Source organism: Hemicordylus capensis, chromosome 6, assembly GCF_027244095.1.
Source record: "Hemicordylus capensis ecotype Gifberg chromosome 6, rHemCap1.1.pri, whole genome shotgun sequence".
Lineage (NCBI taxonomy): Eukaryota > Metazoa > Chordata > Lepidosauria > Squamata > Cordylidae > Hemicordylus > Hemicordylus capensis.
The window spans coordinates 29,479,927-29,502,249 of record NC_069662.1 but is presented as its reverse complement, the minus strand read 5'-3'; the positions used below and the strand labels follow the sequence as shown (position 1 = coordinate 29,502,249).

The following is a 22,323-nucleotide window of genomic DNA, read 5'->3' as shown; positions in this document are numbered from 1 at the left end:
GCTGATGGGACAGGGATGCAGTCAGCCTCCCCCCAACAGCTGGAGCACAAGACAATTGTTAGCACTTGGGCAGAAAGCCAAGAAATGCCATAGCTTTAAGTAATACTGATATAGGGCATGCATTTTCAACATCTTCTCTAGAAACACACAATTCCACTCCATCAGCTCTATCTGCACCAGGAAGCTGTGCCTGCATCCCCCCACTTCTGCACATTGCTGAGAGGAACTACAGGTGAAACTCGGAAAATTAGAATATCGTGCAAAAGTCCATTAATTTCAGTAATGCAAATTAAAAGGTGAAACCGATATATGAGACAGACGCATTACATGCAAAGCGAGATAAGTCAAGCCTTAATTTGTTATAATTGTGATGATCATGGCGTACAGCTCATGAAAACCCCAAATCCACAATCTCAGAAAATTAGAATATTACATGGAAGCAAGAAGACAAGGATTGAAGAATAGAACAATATCGGACCTCTGAAAAGTAGAAGCATGCATATGTATTCGGTACTTGGTTTGGGCCCCTTTTGCAGCAATTACTGCCTCAATGCGGCGTGGCATGGATGCTATCAGCCTGTGGTACTGATGAGGTATTATGGAAGACCAGGATGCTTCATTACCGGCCTTCAGCAATTCTGCATTGTTTGGTCTCATGTCTCTCATCCTTCTCTTGGCAATGCCCCATAGATTCTCTATGGGGTCAGGTCAGGCGAGTTTGCTGGCCAATCAAGCACAGTACACTGTATACTTTTCAGAGGTCCGATATTGTTCTATTCTTCAATCCTTGTCTTCTTGGTTCCATGTAATATTATAATTTTCTGAGATTGTGGATTTTGGGTTTTCATGAGCTGTACGCCATGATCATCACAATTATAACAAATTAAGGCTTGACTTATCTCGCTTTGCATGTAATGTGTCTGTCTCATATATCAGTTTCACCTTTTAATTTGCATTACTGAAATTAATGGACTTTTGCACGATATTCTAATTTTCCGAGTTTCACCTGTACTGAGTAACCAGGACAGTGAGGTCTTCACAGCAGGTTTTTCCTGTTGGTTGCTGAGAGAAGGAAGCCCCACTCAAGAAGCACCAAAAAAAGCTTCCTTTTGTATGCACTTGTGTGCTCGACTTTGGGGCAAAGGGCTGCAGCTCCCCCACATTCTGGTGGACCCGTTGCATCTTGCTTTTGTGTGCACTTATAAATCAGAGATCAAGAGAGCTGACTCCAAGCAATTTACTTTATTAGGCCAATTGTACTTTAATAAAACATAGCACAGAAATGCAGCAAGTGATTCAGGCCTTACATCCTAACAAAGACCGTGAACCGCCCCCAGTTCCTCCCACATATCACTTGGGTCTCACAAGCTTCTTAAGCAAATCAACACGACCTCATAAAGTATTTCAGGAGAGAACTCCCTCTCTTTCCACCCAGTTTTGTACTATATTAGCCAGTTCTCTGAAGTTTCCTCTTTAATTCTCCAGCTATTTACAAAGTATCATAATGGATCTCTTTTGGGCACATGTGGACAGGCATTTCATGGGGGATGGCAAGGCAGCACTCCAGACTGAATCACCTTTTAGTCGCAAACAGCACCCACAATCCCAGGCACCACAGCCATCCTCCACTCCCTCTGTTAATTTCTAACAAGAGAGTTGGGTGCACAAACACATCTGGAGACCTAATCCTTTGACATGGAAGTGAAATCATTCCAGATGAGTAAGCAAAGAAGAGGGTGACTTCATGGCCAATGCTTAGACGCTTCCCAGAGACATCTCACTGGGTACCATTGGATGCAGAATGCTGCCTGAGATAGCAGTCTGATGTTCAGAAAGGCAGCTCTGATGTTCATAGGCCATTCCTTCTTATTCTACCAACATCCAAGGAGGCTCTTGTTAATCAGTGCTGCAGGGGAATTAACTCTAGTCTACACATTCCTAGAGGCACTACCTTCTTTCTTAATTATGGCATATCCCAAAGCTGAACCTTGATATGGAAAACTGATGAGTCCTGCCTCAAATTAAGTCCTGCATGCTCATGAATGACCATGGTGGAATTAAAGGAAGCTGTACGAGATAGGATGGCACCGGAATGACCATGGTGGAATTGAAGGAAGCTGTATGAGATATGATGGCATGGAGTGCATTGATCCATAGAGTGACCGAGAGTCGGACACAACTGAACGGAGACGAAGAAGAAGCTCATGAACAAGGTTGAATACTTGGCTTTTCCAAGTTTTCTGGGAGGAATTTTAGGGGTAAAATCATGTGTCCTATAGTGGGCATGTGCAGCAGATGCACCAAATTTGGGGGGGCCTAGTTTAGAGAACCCAAAACATGATTCATTGTGTGCTGAAGCTGAAACTGAATGTAATAGCCAGTCTGCTGGCAAATCTGGTCACCAGGATATCATGGCCTGATCATAGCCTCACTGATTATTTCCTGGGGGGAAATTTAAAAACATATTCAAGGGATATATATTTTGTGTTTGTTAAACAGGTCTGAAATAAATTTCAACACCGTCTATATTTTGGTCCCCCACTTTCCATCTGGGATAAAACCTTCTCCACATACACTTTAAATTAGAAGAGCAGCCAATTGAGGGCATAACATTTCTTGTTGGGAAAAACTTACTGGAGTTGAAAGGGGGTGCAGAACCAAGCAGGAGAGAGGATCTGGAAGATAACCTGTGCCACAAAAAAGGGGACCTCTCAGACCCTTTGTTTCTAGAGGACTCTTCATTTAGTACTTCTTCATTCTACTGTCACCAGAATGGAGAAATTTAAAAAATCTATTTTCTTGGCAAAACATAACCAGTCCTTATAGGCTGTGCATTCTAGATAATTTTTCATCTTGGTAGTATTCATTAGAATTCTACTGCAACTGTGCATTCAAGAAGGATGTTGAAGGAAGGGTGCATTCAAGAAGAATGAACATAGGACTCTAAAACAAAGTCAAAAGCAATGCTGAGCAAAATGTAGGGCTTCTCCTTCATGCATTCTGGCAGCAATGCTTCTGTGGAAAGAACCTATAAGGATGTTGCGCTTTGGAGCTACAAGTATTCCTATCCAAGGATTAACAGCAAGAATCCAGAAGGCTGGGGAGGAATATCAGATTTCTCATCCTGACTTTTAGGCCCAGAAGCCTCTTCTGTCCCAGCTCTCCCAAAGGAAAAAAACACAACAATGTCATCTCTTAGCCTCAACTTTCTTTCCTAGTCAAGGGCCTCCACCTCATTCTTAAATGGACACCTTGCTCTCTTTTCACCTAGTAGCTTTGGAAGCAGTTGGGAAGTAGAAGGGCTGAAATTTCTGTTGCAGGTACTGCCAACAGGCAGAATTTTCTAATCAGATTTTCCCTGGAGAACCAGAAAAGTCAGCAAGAACTGGAGTAAATGGAATCAATGGCTTTCCTTCCTGCAATCCACCACAAAACGGGAGCCAAATATGAGGGCAGGTCAGAGACTAGAAAGGACATTAGCTCAATGGCAGAGCATATGCTTGGTAAATAGGGAAACCCTGCCCATGAGCCCCAGATTTGGAGTGAACCTTGAGAACCGGATCTGAGGCCTGACACCTGGAGGTGAAATGTAAGTGCTTAGACAGACTCAGTTGGAGGTAGATCCGTACATCCTTCTGGTGGGGATAATGTAAAACACAAGCCACTTTGGGAAGGACAAAGGCATGTGGCTTGTGATTTCACGCTCCAGCCCATTAGGTGCTTGTCCTGTGTGAGTGTTCCAAGTTTTGAGAAGGAAATGTTCTCCATGGCAAGGACACCAACAAAGGAGGATGCTGAATGACACAAGCACAAGCTGCAGTACTGGCACACAGAAAAGAAAATTAATTTTGCCTCGATCACTCCTTCACTTACTTCTGCTGAGGCCTGTGATGAGGCAGTGTGTGTGAGAGATAAAAGAATAAGAGAGAATGTGAACCAGTCTAGTCCACTATATGCAGTTAGGTACCTTTGGGGAGCTTGGATTTCAATTGCCCATTTCACAAAACTGCTGTAAGGCCTGTTTGTACCTGAAAAGGACTACATAAAATCATAATAAAACTTGCAGCTGAAAAGAAGGATTCACCTGAAAGTGAGCCACTATGAAAAGCAGCAGTTGAAGACAGAATGCCACTCTACACAATATTAAGGAGTCAGGTCAGGGGAGAACATGAAAGGACAAAATGGGATTAACAACACAGAAGACCCATCTTAGTACAGAAAAGAGCAACACAGAAAAGAGTCAACCTCATCTTTCTCTATTTTCTTAACTCTTATGCAGATTATGTAAGAAGACACCTGTCCTTCACAATATTAAAATATTCATTGTCATGACAATAACACATCCTTGGTTTGCTCTGACTGTCTTCAGGGCAGTGGAACATTTCAGAGAGAAACCTCCAACATCCAATAGCTTCTCTGCCCTAATGACAACTTGGCTGCCAGCACTGGGCATTTGGATGATGAGGGATAAACAAGAAAGGGGAAGGAATGTGTATATATGTATGCACTTTGGGTTCAGAAAACAAAATCTCCCTGGAAGAATGTCTTTGTTTAAAAAGTCTGAATACTATTGCTGAAAAGATCGCCTTCTTTGGTGGGCACAAAGAAAAGCAATAGATAAGATGACAGAAGAAACTGTGATGCTGGACTTATGCTTTTCTTTTCTCTCTTTCCCACTTTTTCAAATGTCAGAAAATCTATTTCCAGGATACAAATCAAAAGGCAGAAAGGCTTCATTTTGTTATATGTATATATATATTTTATGAATTTGCTATTGGATGAAGTCTCTGGTGCTTGACAAGTGTCTGTCTCTGTCGGAACCTCCGCCCGCACTCAGTGCAGCGATAGGGCTTCTCTCCCGTGTGGATTCTCTGGTGGATTATGAGGTCTGCCAGCCGGATGAACCTCCTGTCGCACTCGTCGCAGGGATAAGGCTTCTCTCCTGTGTGGATTTTCTGGTGCCTGGTGAGAGAGGAGAGCTGGTTGAACCTTTTCCCACACTCTGCACAGCTGTGGGGCCTTTCCCCTGAGTGGGTCCGTCGGTGCCTATGAAGGTGAGAGAGCTGGTTGAACCTCCTGCCACATTCATCACAAGTGTGAGGCCTTTCTTCAGAGTGGGTTCTCTGGTGCCTAGTTAGAGCTGACGAGGCGATGAACCTTTTCCCACATTCAGGGCAGCCATAGGGCCTTTGGCCCATGTGGATCCTCTTGTGTACCGTAAGAGCCGAGAGGTGGCTAAAACATTTCTGGCAGTAGGTACAGCGATAAGGCCTCTCTCCCGTGTGAATGCGCTGGTGGCTGATAAGATGTGCCCGCTGGCTGAAGGTTTCTCCGCACTCAGTACAGGCGTGGGGCTTCTCTCCAGTGTGGATTCTCTGGTGCCTTGTGAGGTGCGAAAACTGGTTGAATCTCGCCCCACACTCCGCACAGCGAAAAGGTTTCTCACCCGTGTGGATGTGTTGGTGTTTGGCCAGGTCCGACGGGCAGTTGAAGCGCTTCCCACATTCAGCACAAGGGTGGGGCTTTTCCCCAGTGTGGATTCTCTGGTGTCTGGTGAGGTGTGACATTTGGATGAAGCTTTTGGGGCACTGGCCACAGTGGTAAGGTTTCTCACCTGAGTGGGTTTTTAAGTGCTTGGCTAGGCCTGATGGACGGGTGAATCTCTTCCCACACTGAGCACAGGCATGAGGCCTGTCCTTCCTGTGGATGCCACTGTGGGCTCGGAGCTCTTCCTCTCCCCTAAACCTTTTCCCACAGTCTGGACACTGGAAACATTGACCAGCTCTTCCCAAAAACTTGGCACCTGTGGAGTAGGAAAGAAAACCAGCTGTGATTTTGTAGGCCTTGTGTGAACATGAGGGTGGGCACACACATTAAAACATTAAACAAAAGATGGGGCAGGGGTAAACCTTAACAGCAATTTTTTGCAGGAAAGAATCTGCACTCTAATTGCAAAGTCAAGCAGCAGTTCTCTAAGCAGAAGTCTTTCTCAGGCCTGCTGGCTTGCGCCCTCTTAATTAAGAAGCGCAGGGATTCAACCTGGAACTTTCAGCATGGAAAGCATGTGCCCTACCACTTAGATATGGCCCGCTCACAATTCACCCCAAATCACTTGCCACTGTAGGCAGCTTCAGACATTATAAGGCTGCCCTGCTGTAGCTGTGTACAGCGGGGTGAAGAGAGAGGAAGTCCCGCCCCTGCTGCATTACTCACTCATGGTTTCGATGAGGCTTGCCTGAAGAGGGAAGAGCCCTCCCTTTGATGACAGGCATATCTGTGAATGTGAGGGTAGATCAATGCTCGTGGGTGATTGATGTGGCAGGGGCGGAACTTCCTCCCCTTTCGCCCTGTTGTACATGTTACAGCGAGGCATTCTTAGAACATCTGGCTTCTGTTCCAGAAATCCCAAGATCTACAAAAGCTCTAATATCCGGGACAGCATAATGCCTGCCATGTCAGAACCTTAGTGCCAGTTTTGGAAGGAAAAATAGCCAGCTGCTGTGAGAATGTAGTGGTTTATAACTGCCTTTAAACCAGAGGTTCTGAATTTTAATCCCACAAGGTGTTTATTTGTGGAAGAGGCCGTAGATCAGTGGAAGAGCACATACCATGCATGAAGAAGGTCCCAGCTTCAGTCCCTGGCAATTCTAGTTAAAAGGAGCTTAGATAGCAGGGCTGGGAAAGATCTCTGCCTGAACCCTTTTTTTCTTCTTTTTTTAAACTCTCACCCTTCTTCCAAGGAATTCAGGGTAGCACACAGCCCTCCTTCCAATTTAATCCTTACAGCAACCCTGTAACGAAAGCTAGGCTGAGAGAGCATGATCAGAACAAGATTACCCAGTGAGTTCAAATCTGTGAGGATTTGAACCTGTGTCTCCTGAGTCCTAGTCAAACACACCACCACATCATGCTGCCAGTTCAAGCAAGACACTCCTGGACTAGAAGAACCAATGGTCTGACAATGCAAGGCAGTTTCATATGTTAAGCCAGGGCTTTGCAACCTTGGGTCTCCAGATGTTGGACTACAACTCCTATCACCCTAGCTACAATGGTGAAGCTGATGTAATAATGGGAGCTGGAGTTTAGCAGCATCCTGGGACCCAAGGTTGCAAAGCCCTAAAGGCTATTACGATGCTGAGCAACTGGGTGATGTTGAGATGGAGATGTTTTAAGCTGTTGTCTTTGATCTTCCATTCCATGAAGATAACATTTCTTCTGTCAGCAATTGGGTCCCATTAATTTCTAAGGTCTTAAAAAGGAGAGCAACAACCAGCCAATCGTGCTTTAAGATATCCAAAAAAGGCACTGTGACCTAGGCCAGTGTATGTTGTGGATCAGGGGGCTGGGTTCGCAGTAAAGTTAGCTGAACATCTGAAGTGAGCACTGGGGAGTTCTCAAGCAACACATGCTTAATAGTGAGAGTAGGGACGGGCAATCCCATACTTACCCAGTGAGCCGGCATTCCCATTATCCTGCTGCCTGGTTTCTTTGTAGTTTTGCTTTGGCCTGGTGTTTACTGGAGCCCACTGAGCCTCAGAGCAATTTGCTGGCCCTCCTTGGAGTGTCCCTGAGTCCTGAAACAGCAACAATCTCATTGAAGGCAAAAAGAGAGGGGAAACTGGGATCAAGGGTCAGATCTTGCTGCTCTCTCCAGTCACACAGGGCAGCTCGATTCAACCAATGTGTCAACTGGAGTCAATGGGGAAGCAAGTAAATGTGTGTGTGAGGGGGTAAATATTTATCCACTGAGAGAGCATTAACAGAGAATCCAAGTATCATATGCTGATATTTTAATTTAATCATAATCAAGCCATGTAATGAAAAGACTGTGTAATTTGCATAAGTTGTAATACGTTGTAACGGAGCCAGCGTGGTGTAGTGGTTAGAGTGCTGGACTAGGACCGGGGAGACCCGAGTTCAAATCCCCATTCAACCATGATACTAGCTGGGTGACTCTGGGCCAGTCACTTCTCTCTCAGCCTAACCTACTTCACAGGGTTGTTGTGAGAAGAAACTGAAGTATGTAGTACACCGCTCTGGGCTCCTTGGAGGAAGAGCGGGATATAAATGTAATAAATAAAATAATAAACAAATAAATAATTCTGGATCAATAAAATAGATCTGTGTGTTTCAATAAAAGATATACAAAATAATCATTAAAATCGTTTCTATGTCCATCTGAAAAGATAGTTCATTTCGAATATATCTTATTGCTGGTAAAATGGCAGAAGTGCAAATGGATATTCCAAAGATGAAGTCTCATGTAATAATTCTGGCAACAACTGGTGAGTCCTATATTCTCACCATGCACAATTCGACTCTGTTGAGTCTTCTTCAGTGGCATTTTCTGGAGAATCTCTTTCTTCTCGTGGTATCTACCCACAATGAGGGTTGAGCTGATGTTAGTTCATATCTTTGAAATGAACTCTCTTTTCAGTTGGACATAGAAACTGTTTTAATGATTATTTTGTATATATTTTATTGAAACACAGAGATCTATTTGTATTGATCCAGTATTATTGCAACTTATGCAATTACACAGCCTTTTGATTACATGGCTTTATTATGATTATATTAAAATATCAGTATATGATACTTGGTTTCTCTGTTAACGCTCGAATATATTGTTGAATCCATATAGGGTTTTCCTTTCCTTTATCCAGAAAGAGAGAGAGAGAGAGAGAGAGAGAGAGAGAGAGAGAGAGAGAGAGAGAGAGAGAGAGAGAGAGAGAGAGAACCAGTTCTTCTCCAATGGAAGTCCACAGATATTTGCAGCTTACTCCAAGCCTGAGAGAAAGCACTGCGTTTCTGCCTCCTTCTGGCTATTATCCAGGTCATTCTTGACACGTTCTGTACAGCTCACAGCATGCTGTAGGCACCTTATCCTGATAGGCTAGCTCCAGACAGGCCCCCTTGTGACTGCCTTGAACTCTTACAGGGAAGAACTGGAGCACTGTTGCTGGGCAACTATGGATGCACTTCCTTAACAGAGCATGCAGGCTGTTTCTAGGCAACCGCAGATGCACTTCCCTACAGCTTCTGGATTATTCCATAGAGCCAACTAACACTGAGGAAAAGGCATTTTTCTCAGATACCCCAAAGTAAGAATGGTCTACACCTGAGATTCTCAATGTCGGGTCCTCAGATGTTATTGGACCAACTCCCATAATCCCCAACTCCAGTGGCCTTTGGTTGGGGATGATGAGAGTTGAACTCCAATAACATCGTGGGACCCAATGCTGAGAATCCCTGATCTACACCACTGTCCAATATGTTAGGATCAGATCTGGAATCAGTTTTCAGCCTCAGGGCTCAGCCCTGTAATATGGAACAACACATATGCCTCTGAGAATGTACAGAGTACACTTTACTCACCACAAAATAACCATAGCCATTATACATTTGGCACTAAGGCCAGGATATCCAGGTCAAAGGGGATGACTTCCAAGCAAACTGGAGTCTCATAAACCCTTTTTGTAGAAATTAATAACAGTGGTGTGTGTGTCTACATGTTAGGATTCATGGAAATTCCCTCAGCTGGGCCCTGAAGAAATCTGGAACAAGACCTAGTTGTATCTCCAGTCCTTCAAGATGATCATGAAAAAATGATCTCACCTGTTCTCGTTTCCCCCCCTCTTCCTGCCTCAGCAGGAAACCTTCTGCCAGGGCTACAGCCTGGGCACAGGTCTCTGGCCCACGTTCTCGGACTCGGTTCTGGATTTCCTTTGGCAGGATGGTCAAGAACTGCTCCAGGATCAGCAGCTCCAAGATCTGCTCCTTGGTGCGGCTCTCCGGCTCCAACCAGCGATGGCAGAGCTCCCGCAACTGGCTGCACACCTCGCGGGGCCCCTCGGCCTCCTGGTAGCGGAACTGCCGGAAGCGCTGGCGCTGCATCTCCACATGCGCAACGTCCCCCCGTAGGATGGCGGCCTTCACTTTCCCATAGTCACCCCTCTCTCTGGCATCTAGACTGCTAAAGGCCTGCTGGGCTTCTCCGCTGAGGTTTGGCACGAGCCTGGCCATGCCCTCTCCTCGTGGCCACTGGCAGGCATCAGCCATCCGCTCGAAAGTGGACAGGTCATCCCAGGGAGGCAACTCCGGCAGCTGAGAACCTGCCCAGCCCGAGTGAGACGACTGTACTGTCTTCAGGATTTCCTGCCAGTGGGCCTCTCCGTGGGGTGGCATTCCTTCCTGTCTCTCAAGTCTACCCTGCTGCGGCGTGGCCCACCTCAAAAACTCACTGATAGCACCAGCCTGAATGGCCCGAGAAGATTTCCCTGTCCCTGTCCCTGCCCCTGTCCCTGAGCCCTCCCCTGGGTTAGGACGAGCTGGGTTTGGCTCCTCCATTCTTCTCGCCAGGTTGCTCACGAAGGCAGCTCAGACAGAGAGGCAGTGTTACCGCTTCTTTTGGACCGCAGCCATTTTGTCTCCTTGGGGTTGGCGATAGTGCAGCTCAAGTCCACATCTCCCACACCAGAATTGGCAGGACCACACTCAGCATACCGAGTTAGCTAGGTCAGGATTTATCAGTGATGATGCAGGCAAGACATTTAGGTCTCGAAAGCCAAGAAGGAAGAAACGCAGGGCACAGCAAAATCCGCATCTAAGGAGCTCACGATGTTCCTGAAGAGAGAGAGAAACAGTAAATATGTGTATACGTAATGGGCTAAAAGCTGCCTGGCACCTGCCTATCACCTCTCCTCAGGGGCAATCTTTTCATGAGGCAAGGTGATGCAGTCACCTCAGGTGACAGATTATGAGGAAGCTAGTAATAGAGCAGCAAACATGTCCCCTGCTGCTGACACTGGAGCACCGTTTGAGGGCCAATCTAACCTTGCAAGCTTTGCAGGGGATGCCTCTCCTCACACTCTTTACAAAGCTTGCAAGAAACACAAAGAGAGAAGAGAAGGCTGATGGCAATCTACCTTCCTCCCTGCATCGCCTTCAAAGCTTGCAAGTCTCAGTTTTGAAAGGGGGCTGACCTTCATTAAGATTGTGGGGCTAGGCCATATTTCACATCTTGCCTCAGGTGCCACCGTACCTTAGGCCACCCCTCTCTCTTCTAGCTATTCGCTGAGCTGCTGTGCTATCACAAATAGGGATGAGCACAGAACTGGTCTGAAGGCCCTTTATGGGCCTCCAAAGCAGTTCGAAAGATTGATAGTTCAGCCAGTTTGAAGGTGGGGGAGGGATCTCTTTAAGGAGAGGGGTGGGTGTTCTTACCCCTCTTGCCACGTTTCCCCTGCCGGTGCTGCCCTTTAAAATGATCCGGCGGGGCGGCAGCTTATCTCCTTGCCACCCCAGTGTCTACTCAGATCTGTGCGTGTGCATGCACAGCGGCAACTCCTGGTCACTGCTGGTCTGAGGAGGCACCAGGACGGAAAGGAGGTACGCTGCCACCCCGCTGGCCCATTTTAGAAGGCAGCGCCGGTGGGGGAAATGCGACGGGAGGGGTAAGAGCACCCTCCCCCATCCTTAAAGAGATCCACCCACCACCTTTGAACTGGCAAGCGCTGGTTCCATGCACACCACTAATCACAGACAGACACCAAAAGTCACAAAAGGCCTAGAAACAGGAGTATGTACAGTATTGCAGAGACAATGGAAGGCCAGGGAGGAATCAGGATGGCCTGTGTGAGGTTGGAGTGAAAGAAGAGGAGAGGTAAGGCCTAATCTTTAAATATTCATTAAACACACTTTGCAAGATGTGCAAAAAGAAAAAGTGGATTTTGCAACCTGTATCCTCTATAATAATCCGCTAAGTGAGTGTCCGTGCCTTTTGAACGCTGGGGTCTGCGTCCGTGTCTCCCAGAACAGTCTGAGGGAGACACGACCGCCGACACCAGGCGGCCATGCTGGCCTGTTCTATTGCTCCCGGCCGGCACTCTGGGAGGCGAGAGGGAAGAGGACACTGGGGCTGGGCGGACAGCAATCTGGCCGGCGGGGACGGCACTCTGGGCGGCACTCTGGGAGGCGGGAGGGAAGAGGACACCGGGGCCGGGGAAGTTGGATGCTGGGGCCGGTGAGGAGGACTCGGGCAGCTGGGAGGGCGGGCGGTCGGTCGGTCGGCGGCGGCCGTGGTGGCAATTGTTTGGGCCGATTTGGCCCTTAATCATGTGGGGGGGGGTCAGGAGAGGAGGACTCAGGCAGCTGGGAGGGCGGGCGGATGGTGGCGGCAATAGTTTGGGCCGAATTGGCCCTTAATCGGGGGGGGGCGGAGGAAGAAGAAATAAAAGGGGGGGGACTAGCGCCCGTTATTATAACGGGCTGAAAAATACTAGTGAACATATATAGCTGCCTAGAATTGAATTGTCATACCATTGGTGCACCTAGGTCAATATTGTCTACTGTTAGTTACTGGCAGCCGCTCTTCAAGATTTCAGACAGGGGACTTTCTCAGCAGGGGCATAGGGAGCTCACCGGTGGCCACAGGACAGGCTCTTACCGGCAGCCCCTCCCTCCTATTGGTTTGTGCGCAGGTGTTAGTGCACGCCAGCCACATCCCCTGCATATGATGTCATATTCAGGGTCGTGGCTACGAGTGGCAAGAAGGCCATGCTGCCCTTCTGCCGCTTCCAGGCAGTACTTTGTTCAAGCACCGTTTGTGGTAGGTGCATTCTTTCTCTGCCTCGCTCAGAGTAGGGAGAGAAGGTACCCCACCCTAATGGTGTGTGAATGAAGTGCTGACTGGATGCAGCAGAAGGGCAGCATGCCCATCTTGCCACTAGTGGCTACAGGCGTGGGGAGATCATGGGTGGATAAGCATTTGGCACCCTGCCCCTCTGGGGGTGTGGGGGAAAAAGGGGGTGAGCCTCTGGCAGACCCCAGAAGTGTTCAGGGTGGTAGCGGCCTGAGGATGCTCATCTCCCTGTGCTCCATGGTAGCCACATGCCTGTTTCTTAGCCCTGTTCCTGGACAACCAGGGATTGAACCCTTGGACCTTCTGCATGCAAAGCCCTGTGCTCTACCCATGAACTATGGTCCCTCCCCAGATTTGCATTATCATAAGGACATAAGAAAAGCCCTGGTCGATCAGGTCAAAGGCCCATCTATTCCAGCATCCTGCATCATGCAGTGGCCAACCAGGCATGTCAAGGGAAACCCACAAAGAGGAGAAAGAGGGCTACCACTCCCTCCCGTTGGTGTCCCCCAGCACCTGTTATTCAGGGGTATGCCTCCCCCTCCCTGGATCCTGATGGAAATATACAGCTATCCAGGCTCGCATCTATCGATGTATCAGTGTAGATTATACCAGTTAATCAAGTTTGCTTGTTTGGGATTATCTATTTTGTTTCTGTAAGTATGGTGGTGATAGCGGTGAGGTAGACAGATCACTTTCATTCCACTTCTGACCACTGAAAAAAAAATCATTCAGTCCTTTTAGAGACTTCAACTACCTTTCTTCACATGGTGTCAAACCTAACTTTTTCACAGCCTCAAAGCAACCTTCAATTCTCAGAAGGCTGAATCTGCACCCAGAACCATATTCTTCAGCTGAGCAATTTGTCAGCCAAATGAACTCAGCCACAAAAATAACCTGCTTTCTGCTGGTTTCTTGACAAAGTGTTTCCCCCACCCACACATTACACTGCTCCCTAGAAGCAGACCACCCATGTAGGCAGTTATTTGTGCATGTAATAAAGCACACATCCCCTCTTAGACTCAAGGTGGATTCACACATGCATGTTCATTGCCTTATGCTCGATTATGTAGCGGTAAACATGTGAATGGCCTCTGTGATATTTGATATTAAACTTGATCTGGGAAGGTTGTTTCACACATCTAAGACACTATTAAATACTGCAACCTAGTGAGAAACTTGAGACAAACACATTCTCAGTTTCCCCATCTGCAAAATGGGAACAAGTGTGACCGATCTCACAAGCCTGGTCTCACAAGCCTGGTAAGGGAAAACTGCAAAGCACATTCATTGCTGGATTATTAATGCCAATTAGTCTTCAATTTGGATTGCATCTTGGATTCTGAGTGATTTTCTTCCCTCAAATGCTGGTGTGATCACCATTCTGTAGAACATAATGGACCAGCCTATAACAAGACACTAATCCTCTCTCTCCGTCAATAAAATAGATGCTCACAGCTTCCACAACATCCCCCAAACAGTTAAACGATGCCTACAAAAGTACCACCTACTCACCTCTGCCGTTTTGCCCCGCAGGGTCTTCTACTGCCACCAGATCTGTTTTTGCTGCTGTTGGAAAAACCAGAGCTGACTCTGAGAGAGAGGAAGCTCCCTACCTTATTCCTTCCCCCTGTCTCTGGGCAATGTGGATGGCTCTAGGACCCAGAAAGCTCAACCCATTTAACCCTCCATAATCTGGACTGGTAGAAGCTCTTTGCTGCTGGTGAGGCAGTGGCAGACAGGGCAAAAAGAGTCAATTTCGGGATGAGCCCATTTCAGGCTAGATGACAAAACTTTCATCTTTTGGCAAGGCAGTCCCTAGTTAATTAGGACTCAATAAAATTACCAGTTGGTTCAGAAGATTGTATTAAACTGCTGCCTACTGTTCCACTTAGGAGATGCACAGCATGATCCTATGAATGTTTACTTAATCTTTCACTTACGAGGCTTACTCCCAAGTAAGAGTGCACAGGATTGTGGCCCTAGGTGTAAGTTCCACTTCTCTCATTGTCTGGCCTGTGCAAGTTTGCTCGCAGCCTTAGTTCTCCATCAGCAAAATGGCAATTGGCAATAATCATGAACTACAGGCTTGTGCTAAATAAAGAAAAGGTGTGGCCACAACTGGAATTCTGTACACAATTCTGGTTGCCACATCTCAAAAGGGACATTGTAGAGCTGGAAGAGGTGCAGAAAAGGGCAACCAAAATAATCAGGGGGCTGGAGTGCCTTCCCTAAGAGGAAAGACTACAGTCTTTCAGTCTTCGGGGCTTTTTGGTTTAGAAAAGGGATGACTAGGCAGGACGACACTAATAGGAGGCATGTTAAGAGATTTATAACATTAATTATGATGAGGAGAAAAAAGTGGAGAGAGGTTTTTCTCACTTTCAAGAAAAAAGAACTTGGGGGTCACCCAATGAAAATGACTGGCATTTTGTGACACCACACACACTTTATTTATGGAACTCCATGCCACTACATGTGTTGATGGCTGTTTGCTTAGATGACTTGAAAAGGGAATTAGACAAATTATTGGAGGACAGGTATTATCAACTACTTTTGGCCATGAGCTAAATGGAACCTCCATGTTCAGAGGCACATGTGCCTCTGTATTTATGTATTCATTCATTCAGTTTTTATACCTCCCTTCCAGAATGGCTCAGGGCGATTTACAATTAAAACAAAAGCATTAAAATCAGTTAACAATTAAACCAGAAATTATAAAACAGCGCAAAACAACAACAATTAACAATTAAAACATCATAAAACAACAATTAAACAATCAGAACAATTTAAAAACCCTGAAAAACCAGGTTACAATATTAAAACCATTTACAACTATTTAAAATTCCTGGAAGGCCAGACCAAACAGATAGATTTTAAGGGCTCTCCTAAAGGCCAATAAAGAATTCAAACTGCAGATTTCTGCAGGGAGTGCATTCCACAGTCCAGGAGCGGCTCTGAGTCGCCACCAGACGCACCAGTGGTAACTGGAGACGGACCTCTTCAGATGACTTTAACGTGCAGTGGGGATCACGCAGATGTTTGGAGCAGGACTGGACTAGATTGACCTTTTTTGGCGGTCCATCTAGATGGACCTTTGGTTTGATCCGATCCATAGAAGGGCTCATCTTATGTTCTTAATGCAGGCACAGTAACAATTAAACAATATTAGTGAAGACTGCCATTAAAAAAATTGTGGGTAAGTTCTGGTTTAGAAATATTTTAATTTTACCACTTATCATTTCACCATTAACCAGACAGACATCGATGCCTTCCCTGCTCTGTGTTTCCGAATACCCTCCCTATACTGACTTACTCTACAAAAAAAAGATAAGTGAGGGGACTCACCCCCCCCCAACAAATCATATTTAATAAAGCCAGTGTTTTATTCTCCGTTCATTGTGTATCTGAGTGTAGTCAGAACTGCATAAATTTTCAACCACCTATTGTACATAAATAGAGTTGTCGCTTCCCCACCCACAACTGAGTTTTCTGCTCTTTTTATAAATGTGTGACAGGTAGACACCCAACAGGCACAGCCTTTTAAACACTGCAGCTCCATGCTGGGAAAAGGAATGGAATGGATGCACTTGTGGAATATCTGAATGCCTTTGCTTTTAAGGAACACAGTTCCATTCAGGCGAAGAAACAAAAAAAGAGGTGACCTGTAAATGAAATGAGTGATAGCTTCCCTCTGGAAGAGGAGACAACACAATCTGAATTTTTATTATTTATTTATTTACCGCATTTTCATAACGTCTCTGGACGGTATACAAATATCTATATATCGCAAGTGGGGACACACAGGCTGATTCGTAGTCTTGGACTTGAAAGGTAGATTCACACGTGCATGTGCACCAGTCGATTACTTATCACGCATAGGTGAACGTGTGAACGAACTCAGTTATCTCGGTAGTGGGGACCCTACTGTCTGTGCTGTTTCACACACCCTGCAAAGGAACAACTTCGTCATTTTATTTACTTAATTAATCATTCCTGCTAATAGCAGGACGTGGACGGAACTCTTTATCCGAGATCTGAGACACGCCAAGGGTTAAATCGAGTGTGAGCTCTCCGCCCTAGAGAGGCTCAGGAAGCTCGGCGGAGAAAGAGGGGGATGCATTAGCTCAGGGCACCTTCCTGCTCCTCCTCTTCCCAGGATCAAAACTTGGGATTTGAATTTTAATAAGGGGGGGATTTGCCTCTGCAGGGTTGCAGATCTTCCGCAGCGGGGCTTTGTGCAGTGGAGCTTTGCTGAAGGGAAGCGGTGGGCGAAAGATGGGCACCTGAGCCGAACGAGACACGAGGGCGATCCAGCTGCAAAAGGGAGAACACATCTGGAGCAGGCAACATACTGCTAGTGAAGAAAAGGTGGGCGAGGAGGTAGCGGGAGGGCGCCTTGGCGTGGGGGTAGTTGTCCGTTTCCAAAGGGCCTTGCGAGGTTTACTTCTGAATGAGAATTCAGCCTCATCTGGAAGTCTTTAGCTGTCTTTAAGAGATGTTCCAGAGGCTTTTCTTGGTTTGCTTTTAAAAAACAGAATGTTTCTAGTGATGGTTTGTTGCATTGTTGATCGCATTTGTATTCTACCCTTCTTCCAAGAAGCTCAGGACTTCGTCTTTGAAAGGGAGTGGGTTTTTCTCACAACAACAACCCTGTGAGGTATGTTAGAACCAGGAGAGTGCGTTGCCCACGGTCATCCAATGAGCTTCATGTCTGAGCAGGTATTTGAACCTAAATCTCCCCAGCCCAAGGCAGATATTTTGTTTCCTACACCTGTTATCTTCTGTGCTTTTAGTCTGTTGATTGGAGTAATCCTTAATCTTTCTGTTTGGTAGACAGGGAACCAAATAGCTGAGCCTGTGAAGCCTGCAAGCAATCAGGGGATTTGAACCCAGTAGCACACTTTCCCCTTCTACCTCAGTTTCCCTTTTGGTTAGCCGGCCTCCTCCTCCGGTTTTGTTTGTGGCTGTGAAGACTAACAGGAGACGATTTGGGAAATGAGTTCTGTACAGAGGCTTCCTCACATCTCCTCTTGGCACTTTTTACTTTTAAGATCTTTGAAAGATTTCTCTTTGCTCCTTTAAAGTAAATCTCCAAGATAATTCAACATGGAGTTGTTATGTCTTAATTTTCCTTAGATACTTTAGCCCGATTCAGACATTATGCTTTTGAGTGTACATATGTCTATACACTTGTACATGTGTTTGTCTGAATGACTGCATCTGTGTTCATTTAAAAAGTGAACCTGGATATGAGCCCTTCAAATCCATAATACAGATAGGAAGTGTTATTCTGTACCTGCGTTCAACATAACATGTGAATGTTATGTACATTCTGCATACAGATCTGTACCTGTGTAAACTGTGCACTCATATGAGTGTTGAACCTAACATGTTAATGGGCCTTTTGTTGCATCTGTAATTTCGTGGGCCTCTTTACCTGACAGCTTTTCAGTGCATTCTTGTCTATTTGTCTATTCTTTATTTATTTAACATATTTGTATACCATCCAAAACACAAGTCTCTGAGCTGTGAGGATCATAAATTGCATTTGTATCGAGCCAAGGGGTTGTAGTAGTTTACTCCAGTTGACTTTAGAGAAGAAAACAAAAGCATGATTTTCTATACCGTATTTTATGGACTATAAGACTCACTTTTTTCCTCGAAAAATATCCGCCAAAATTCAGGAGCGTCTTATATGTTTTAACAGTTTAATATGTTAAAACTCTGAAAAACTGGATTAAAATTAAGGTGCGTCTTATTGTCCGTAGCGTCTTATAGTCCGTAAAATACGGTATATGACACCAGTGTCTTGGTGTAAGGGGTGGGGGGCAGAATCCTCCTGCGTTATCCTTCACTCAGGGATGGGGAGGGAGATCGTGGAGCTAGGACTCTGGGGTTCCCTGTCAGAAAAGGGTGGTCTAGTGTGCTTCAAAGAAGGGTGAAAGGATAGAAAGTTGCTGTCCTTCCCATTTCTGTTTGATGAGTCCAATGAAGATGCTCATCTGTATTCATGATTGTGAATCTGGGATCAGGCAGTAGTAATTATTCTGGATTAACAAATGTGGATCTTGTACATGTGGCATACATAAAGAAGCTGCAGCATTTCTAAAGGGCTCCCATCTTGTCCCACTTTGCTTTTGGTGCTGGGATGCAGTTTTCTCTCCACCTCCCTGCCATGCAACATAGTGGAGAGAGAGAGAGAGATGGGAAGAAACCTTCCAATCGGAATAGCGTGCAGGAAAACCCCCGACTTCAGCAGAAGCTCCATCTAGGCTTCCATTCTGCTAGCGCTGGAGGATTTAGGAGGTGGGGGATTAAAAGACCCCCAGTGAGTCGAGCCCTGTGGGGGGAAGGGCAGGCAAGCTCAGCGGATGCTGATTCTCTGCAGAATGTGTTTAACTCCTGAGCCGATTAAGGGCTCGGCTTATCCCTCTCTGGACCCCGCACAACAACATCTCTGTTTTCTTTCCAAAGAGGCTCTCTCTCCTCTGACTCCTCTCCTTGCACCAGCCATGTTCTGAGGCCACAGCTTACAATAAAGACTTAGTGGGAAATGCCCCTGAAATACCCAGCCCCCACTCCCCCCGCCCACCGCTGCACAAATATCTCCTTGCCAGCTGCCCAGCTTTGCTTTAGGGTTCACAGTGCTGTTATCGCAATCCAAAGTTTTGCTACAGAGCTTTTCTTTTTCCAAAAAAAGGTCAAGACATCCTATGTTTGCAATTAGAACTGACCAAAAAAAAGATGGCTAGTCCATGTGTCCGCTCTGAATCTCTTGGAAATGTTCAGGCCGCAAAAATGGCTGGCAGGCAGTCGGAATGGGTGTGAGCTGCTGACATTTTGTTGTTTAATAGCTCAGGATAGGCAGCAACATTTAAAAAAAGAAAATGCAAAAAGCAAGTTTTAAATATATGATTACAAAAAGGAACATGCCCTTCTAGATCAGCATCCTCCCTTCACAATGGTCAATGAGATGCCTCTGGGAAGCCTACAAGCAGGTATGAAGGCCTAGCCCTCGCCTGCTGTTGCTCCCAGTAACCAGTTTTCAAAGGTAGACTGCCCATGAACATGGAGGCTCCAAATTGCCATCATAATTCATAGTTGGTGGCAGACTTCTCCTTTAAGAATTTGTCTGATCTCCTTTTGGAGCCATCTAAGTTAGTGGCTATTGCTATACCCGGTGGCAGCAAATTCAATGAATTAATTATATGTTATGTGAAGACACACCTTATTTTATGTGCTGAAACTATATGGCCAGTTTGGCTGTCTGACTCTGCGTTTTAGAATTATCCACTTTCTTCACATGGTCATAATTTGTATAAACCTTTGTTGGGATTACCGTTAAAAGCCTCCCTGCATAAACATATCTGTATTGTATTTCTTTAGTTCCACAACTCTTGCAAACTTCCTTTTTTTAGTAGGAAGAAGAACATGAGAATAGGCTGGCTGGCAGTGCCTTTCTAATTGTATGCTGAAGTCCTTGAAATATCATTGGGGTGGGCAAGGTTCCCCACTCCTACTGCAGTGCACAGCAGCAGGGGAATTTCTGGAATGTTCTGGAGTAGGGCTTTTGCAGTGGGACTGCGGGGGCATTTGCCCTCAGTTTCACTCATGGGGGGACAGGGAGAGAGAGATCCAAAGCATAGTTTAGTATTTGAAGTGATCAGATAGATCCCTTTCGTGCAAGACAGTAAAACTAATCTGTTTAAAATATAACCCCAGGATTAAGAATTATTTCACTATTTTCGGTTGTTATATTGTCAGCGACACAGGATGCGGTGGCTGACATACTGCGCAATGTTCCGCACCCAGTGGGACATAACATTTGCACAGTTGTGCAAGAGTGCTGATGTGCAAGTGCAAAAATTGTGAAAATGGAGTGTGATAGTACAGCCGTTGTATACAGTATAGCCGCTGTATATAACACAACTCCATTTATACAACTCCTGCGCGTGTGCAACTGTGTGGACATTACATTTCACTGAGTGTGTAACCTTGCGCAGAGAGAAGAAAGAGAGAGGGGGAGCTCAAACAAGCATTCTGCCCCTGGGCTTCTCATAGTCTTAAGAAGATCCTGATCTAGGGTCTTGGTTCGTGCTTGGGTCTTGTACTCTTGGTTCGTGCTTGGTAATGATGAGCCCTATAGGCCTGGCTACAGCTCTGTATGGATTGACTAATGTATCCAAAACATGCTCCAGGTACAGAATTGGTTATATAGTCTAGAATCCAGAATCCATACAGACCATTTGCAGAAAAATCAATATGGAAACACTTTCCTGAAGGTGAAAAATTAATATGGCTGTGGTGTAGAAAAACCTTTTTGCCCATCTAAAAGCTTGTGTGTATATGCCTGTGTGTGTAAAAAACCCACATCCTGAATTTACTAGCACAGCTTTCTGGGTGGTTTAAAACATATACATGTATGCAAATAAGGATTAGAAGCTTGCTTTTAAAAACAAACAAAAACAGAGTTCTTTTCATGTTGCCATATTATATGTTTCCTCGTGTAATTGGTTTCCAGAGCCTTTATTAGTTAAAATCTAGTTGCTTATAAATTGTTTTATAATTGTAAGGTATTGGTACACCTTGAACTAATTTCCGTTGTGTTCTGTTTTACCTCAGGAATGACCAACAGCTCTTTGGATGAGAAATCTCTAGGTTCCAGGTTCAGCTGTTTTGCCTTTAGTCAGCCGAGGCTTCTGGGTGACTGAAAGGGTCTGGTTCACTCAGTCCACAGAGTGGGAGGTGGCTTGAGCTAATGGTCCAGAACATGGATTCTTCCTTCACGGTTTTTGGGCTGCGAAACATGTGATTGAAAGAAAGAACTGAGGTTTGAGCGCTTGAGTTGAGAGCAGGCCAACCCTAGACAAATAAAATGGCTGACTAGAAGGAGAGGTTGCAGACGTGGACCTCCGCACAAGGGAACTGTGAACGTGAGCACAGCACATAGTGGAAATGGAGGAGCAGGCCCGAACGGGCTCCGAGTCAGGGGAGGGATCTGGAGGTTCAGGAAGAGACACATTTTCAGTACAGTCTGGTACTGCCCGGGATCTATCACGATGGACAACACCACGACAGGAAGGGATACCCCAACGCTTGGAAGCCCAGTGGCAAGAATACTTGAAAACAGTCCAATATCCCTCTTCAGGGTGGGGAACATCACAGCTGCCGGATTTAACTTCATGGGATGACCTGGCCACATTTGACCGTGTGGTTGGGGCCTGCCAGTGGTCTAGGGAAGGAATGAGCCGCCTCATGCCCACCCTCAGTGCTGAAGCACAACAGGCCCTAAGTACCCTGAATGCCAGAGACAAGGGGGACCATGGGAAGGCTAAAGCCAGTGCCCTGAGAGGAAACTCAAGCAGTTCTGAGCTGCAGCGTCAGCTCTTCCGCCAGTTCCGCTACCAAGAAGCTGAGGGGCCTCGTGAAGTCTGCAGTCGGTTGCGGGAACTCTGCCATCGCTGGTTGGAGCCGGAGAGCCGCACCAAGGAGCAGATCTTGGAACTGTTGATCCTAGAGCAGTTCTTGACAGTCTTGCCCAAGGAAATTCAGAACCGAGTCCGAGAGCGTGGCCCTGAGACTTGTGCTCAGGCGGTAGCTTTGGCTGAAGGATTCCTTTTGAGGCAGCAGGAGAGCTTGCAAACCAAACCACAGGTGAGGGAGTTGAAAATGAAGAACCT

General features: G+C 46.0%; 2 protein-coding genes across 6 annotated transcripts in view; one reads left to right on the top strand and one right to left on the bottom strand.

Annotated features, from left to right (window-relative positions):
* Nucleotides 1–1,227: 1,227 nt before the first annotated feature.
* LOC128330174 (zinc finger protein 436-like) lies at nt 1,228–14,310 on the bottom strand. Of its 5 annotated transcripts, none has more exons than XM_053262593.1 (4): nt 14,156–14,310; nt 9,616–10,623; nt 7,448–7,574; nt 1,228–5,803 (listed from the first exon to the last, which is right to left on the bottom strand). In XM_053262593.1, the coding sequence occupies exons 2-4, from the start codon at nt 10,345–10,347 to the stop codon at nt 4,761–4,763; spliced, it is 1,902 nt and encodes a 633-aa protein (XP_053118568.1). In that variant the 5' UTR covers nt 10,348–10,623; nt 14,156–14,310; the 3' UTR covers nt 1,228–4,760. The 5 variants fall into 5 exon arrangements, with proteins under 5 accessions (XP_053118568.1, XP_053118570.1, XP_053118571.1 ...); XM_053262595.1 differs by lacking the exon at nt 14,156–14,310 and adding an exon at nt 13,157–13,290; XM_053262596.1 differs by lacking the exon at nt 14,156–14,310 and adding an exon at nt 12,319–12,448.
* Nucleotides 14,311–16,672: 2,362 nt separating this feature from the next.
* Nucleotides 16,673–22,323, top strand: part of LOC128331057 (uncharacterized) — a 36,418-nt gene continuing 30,767 nt past the window's right edge. The window contains 2 exon segments of the mRNA XM_053264421.1: nt 16,673–17,011; nt 21,266–22,297. Coding sequence (XP_053120396.1) covers nt 21,599–22,297 — 699 coding nt within the window. The 5' untranslated portion in view covers nt 16,673–17,011; nt 21,266–21,598.

Excerpts from the sequence above, each read along its gene's own strand:
- LOC128330174 (XM_053262593.1), bottom strand. The coding sequence starts at position 10,347 with ATGGAGGAGCCAAACCCAGCTCGTCCTAACCCAGGGGAGGGCTCAGGG. Across the intron at positions 7,575-9,615 it reads AGGGGGGGAAACGAGAACAG|GACTCAGGGACACTCCAAGG; the intron begins GTGAGATCATTT and ends TTGCTGTTTCAG. Across the intron at positions 5,804-7,447 it reads TGGGAATGCCGGCTCACTGG|GTGCCAAGTTTTTGGGAAGA; the intron begins GTAAGTATGGGA and ends CCTACTCCACAG.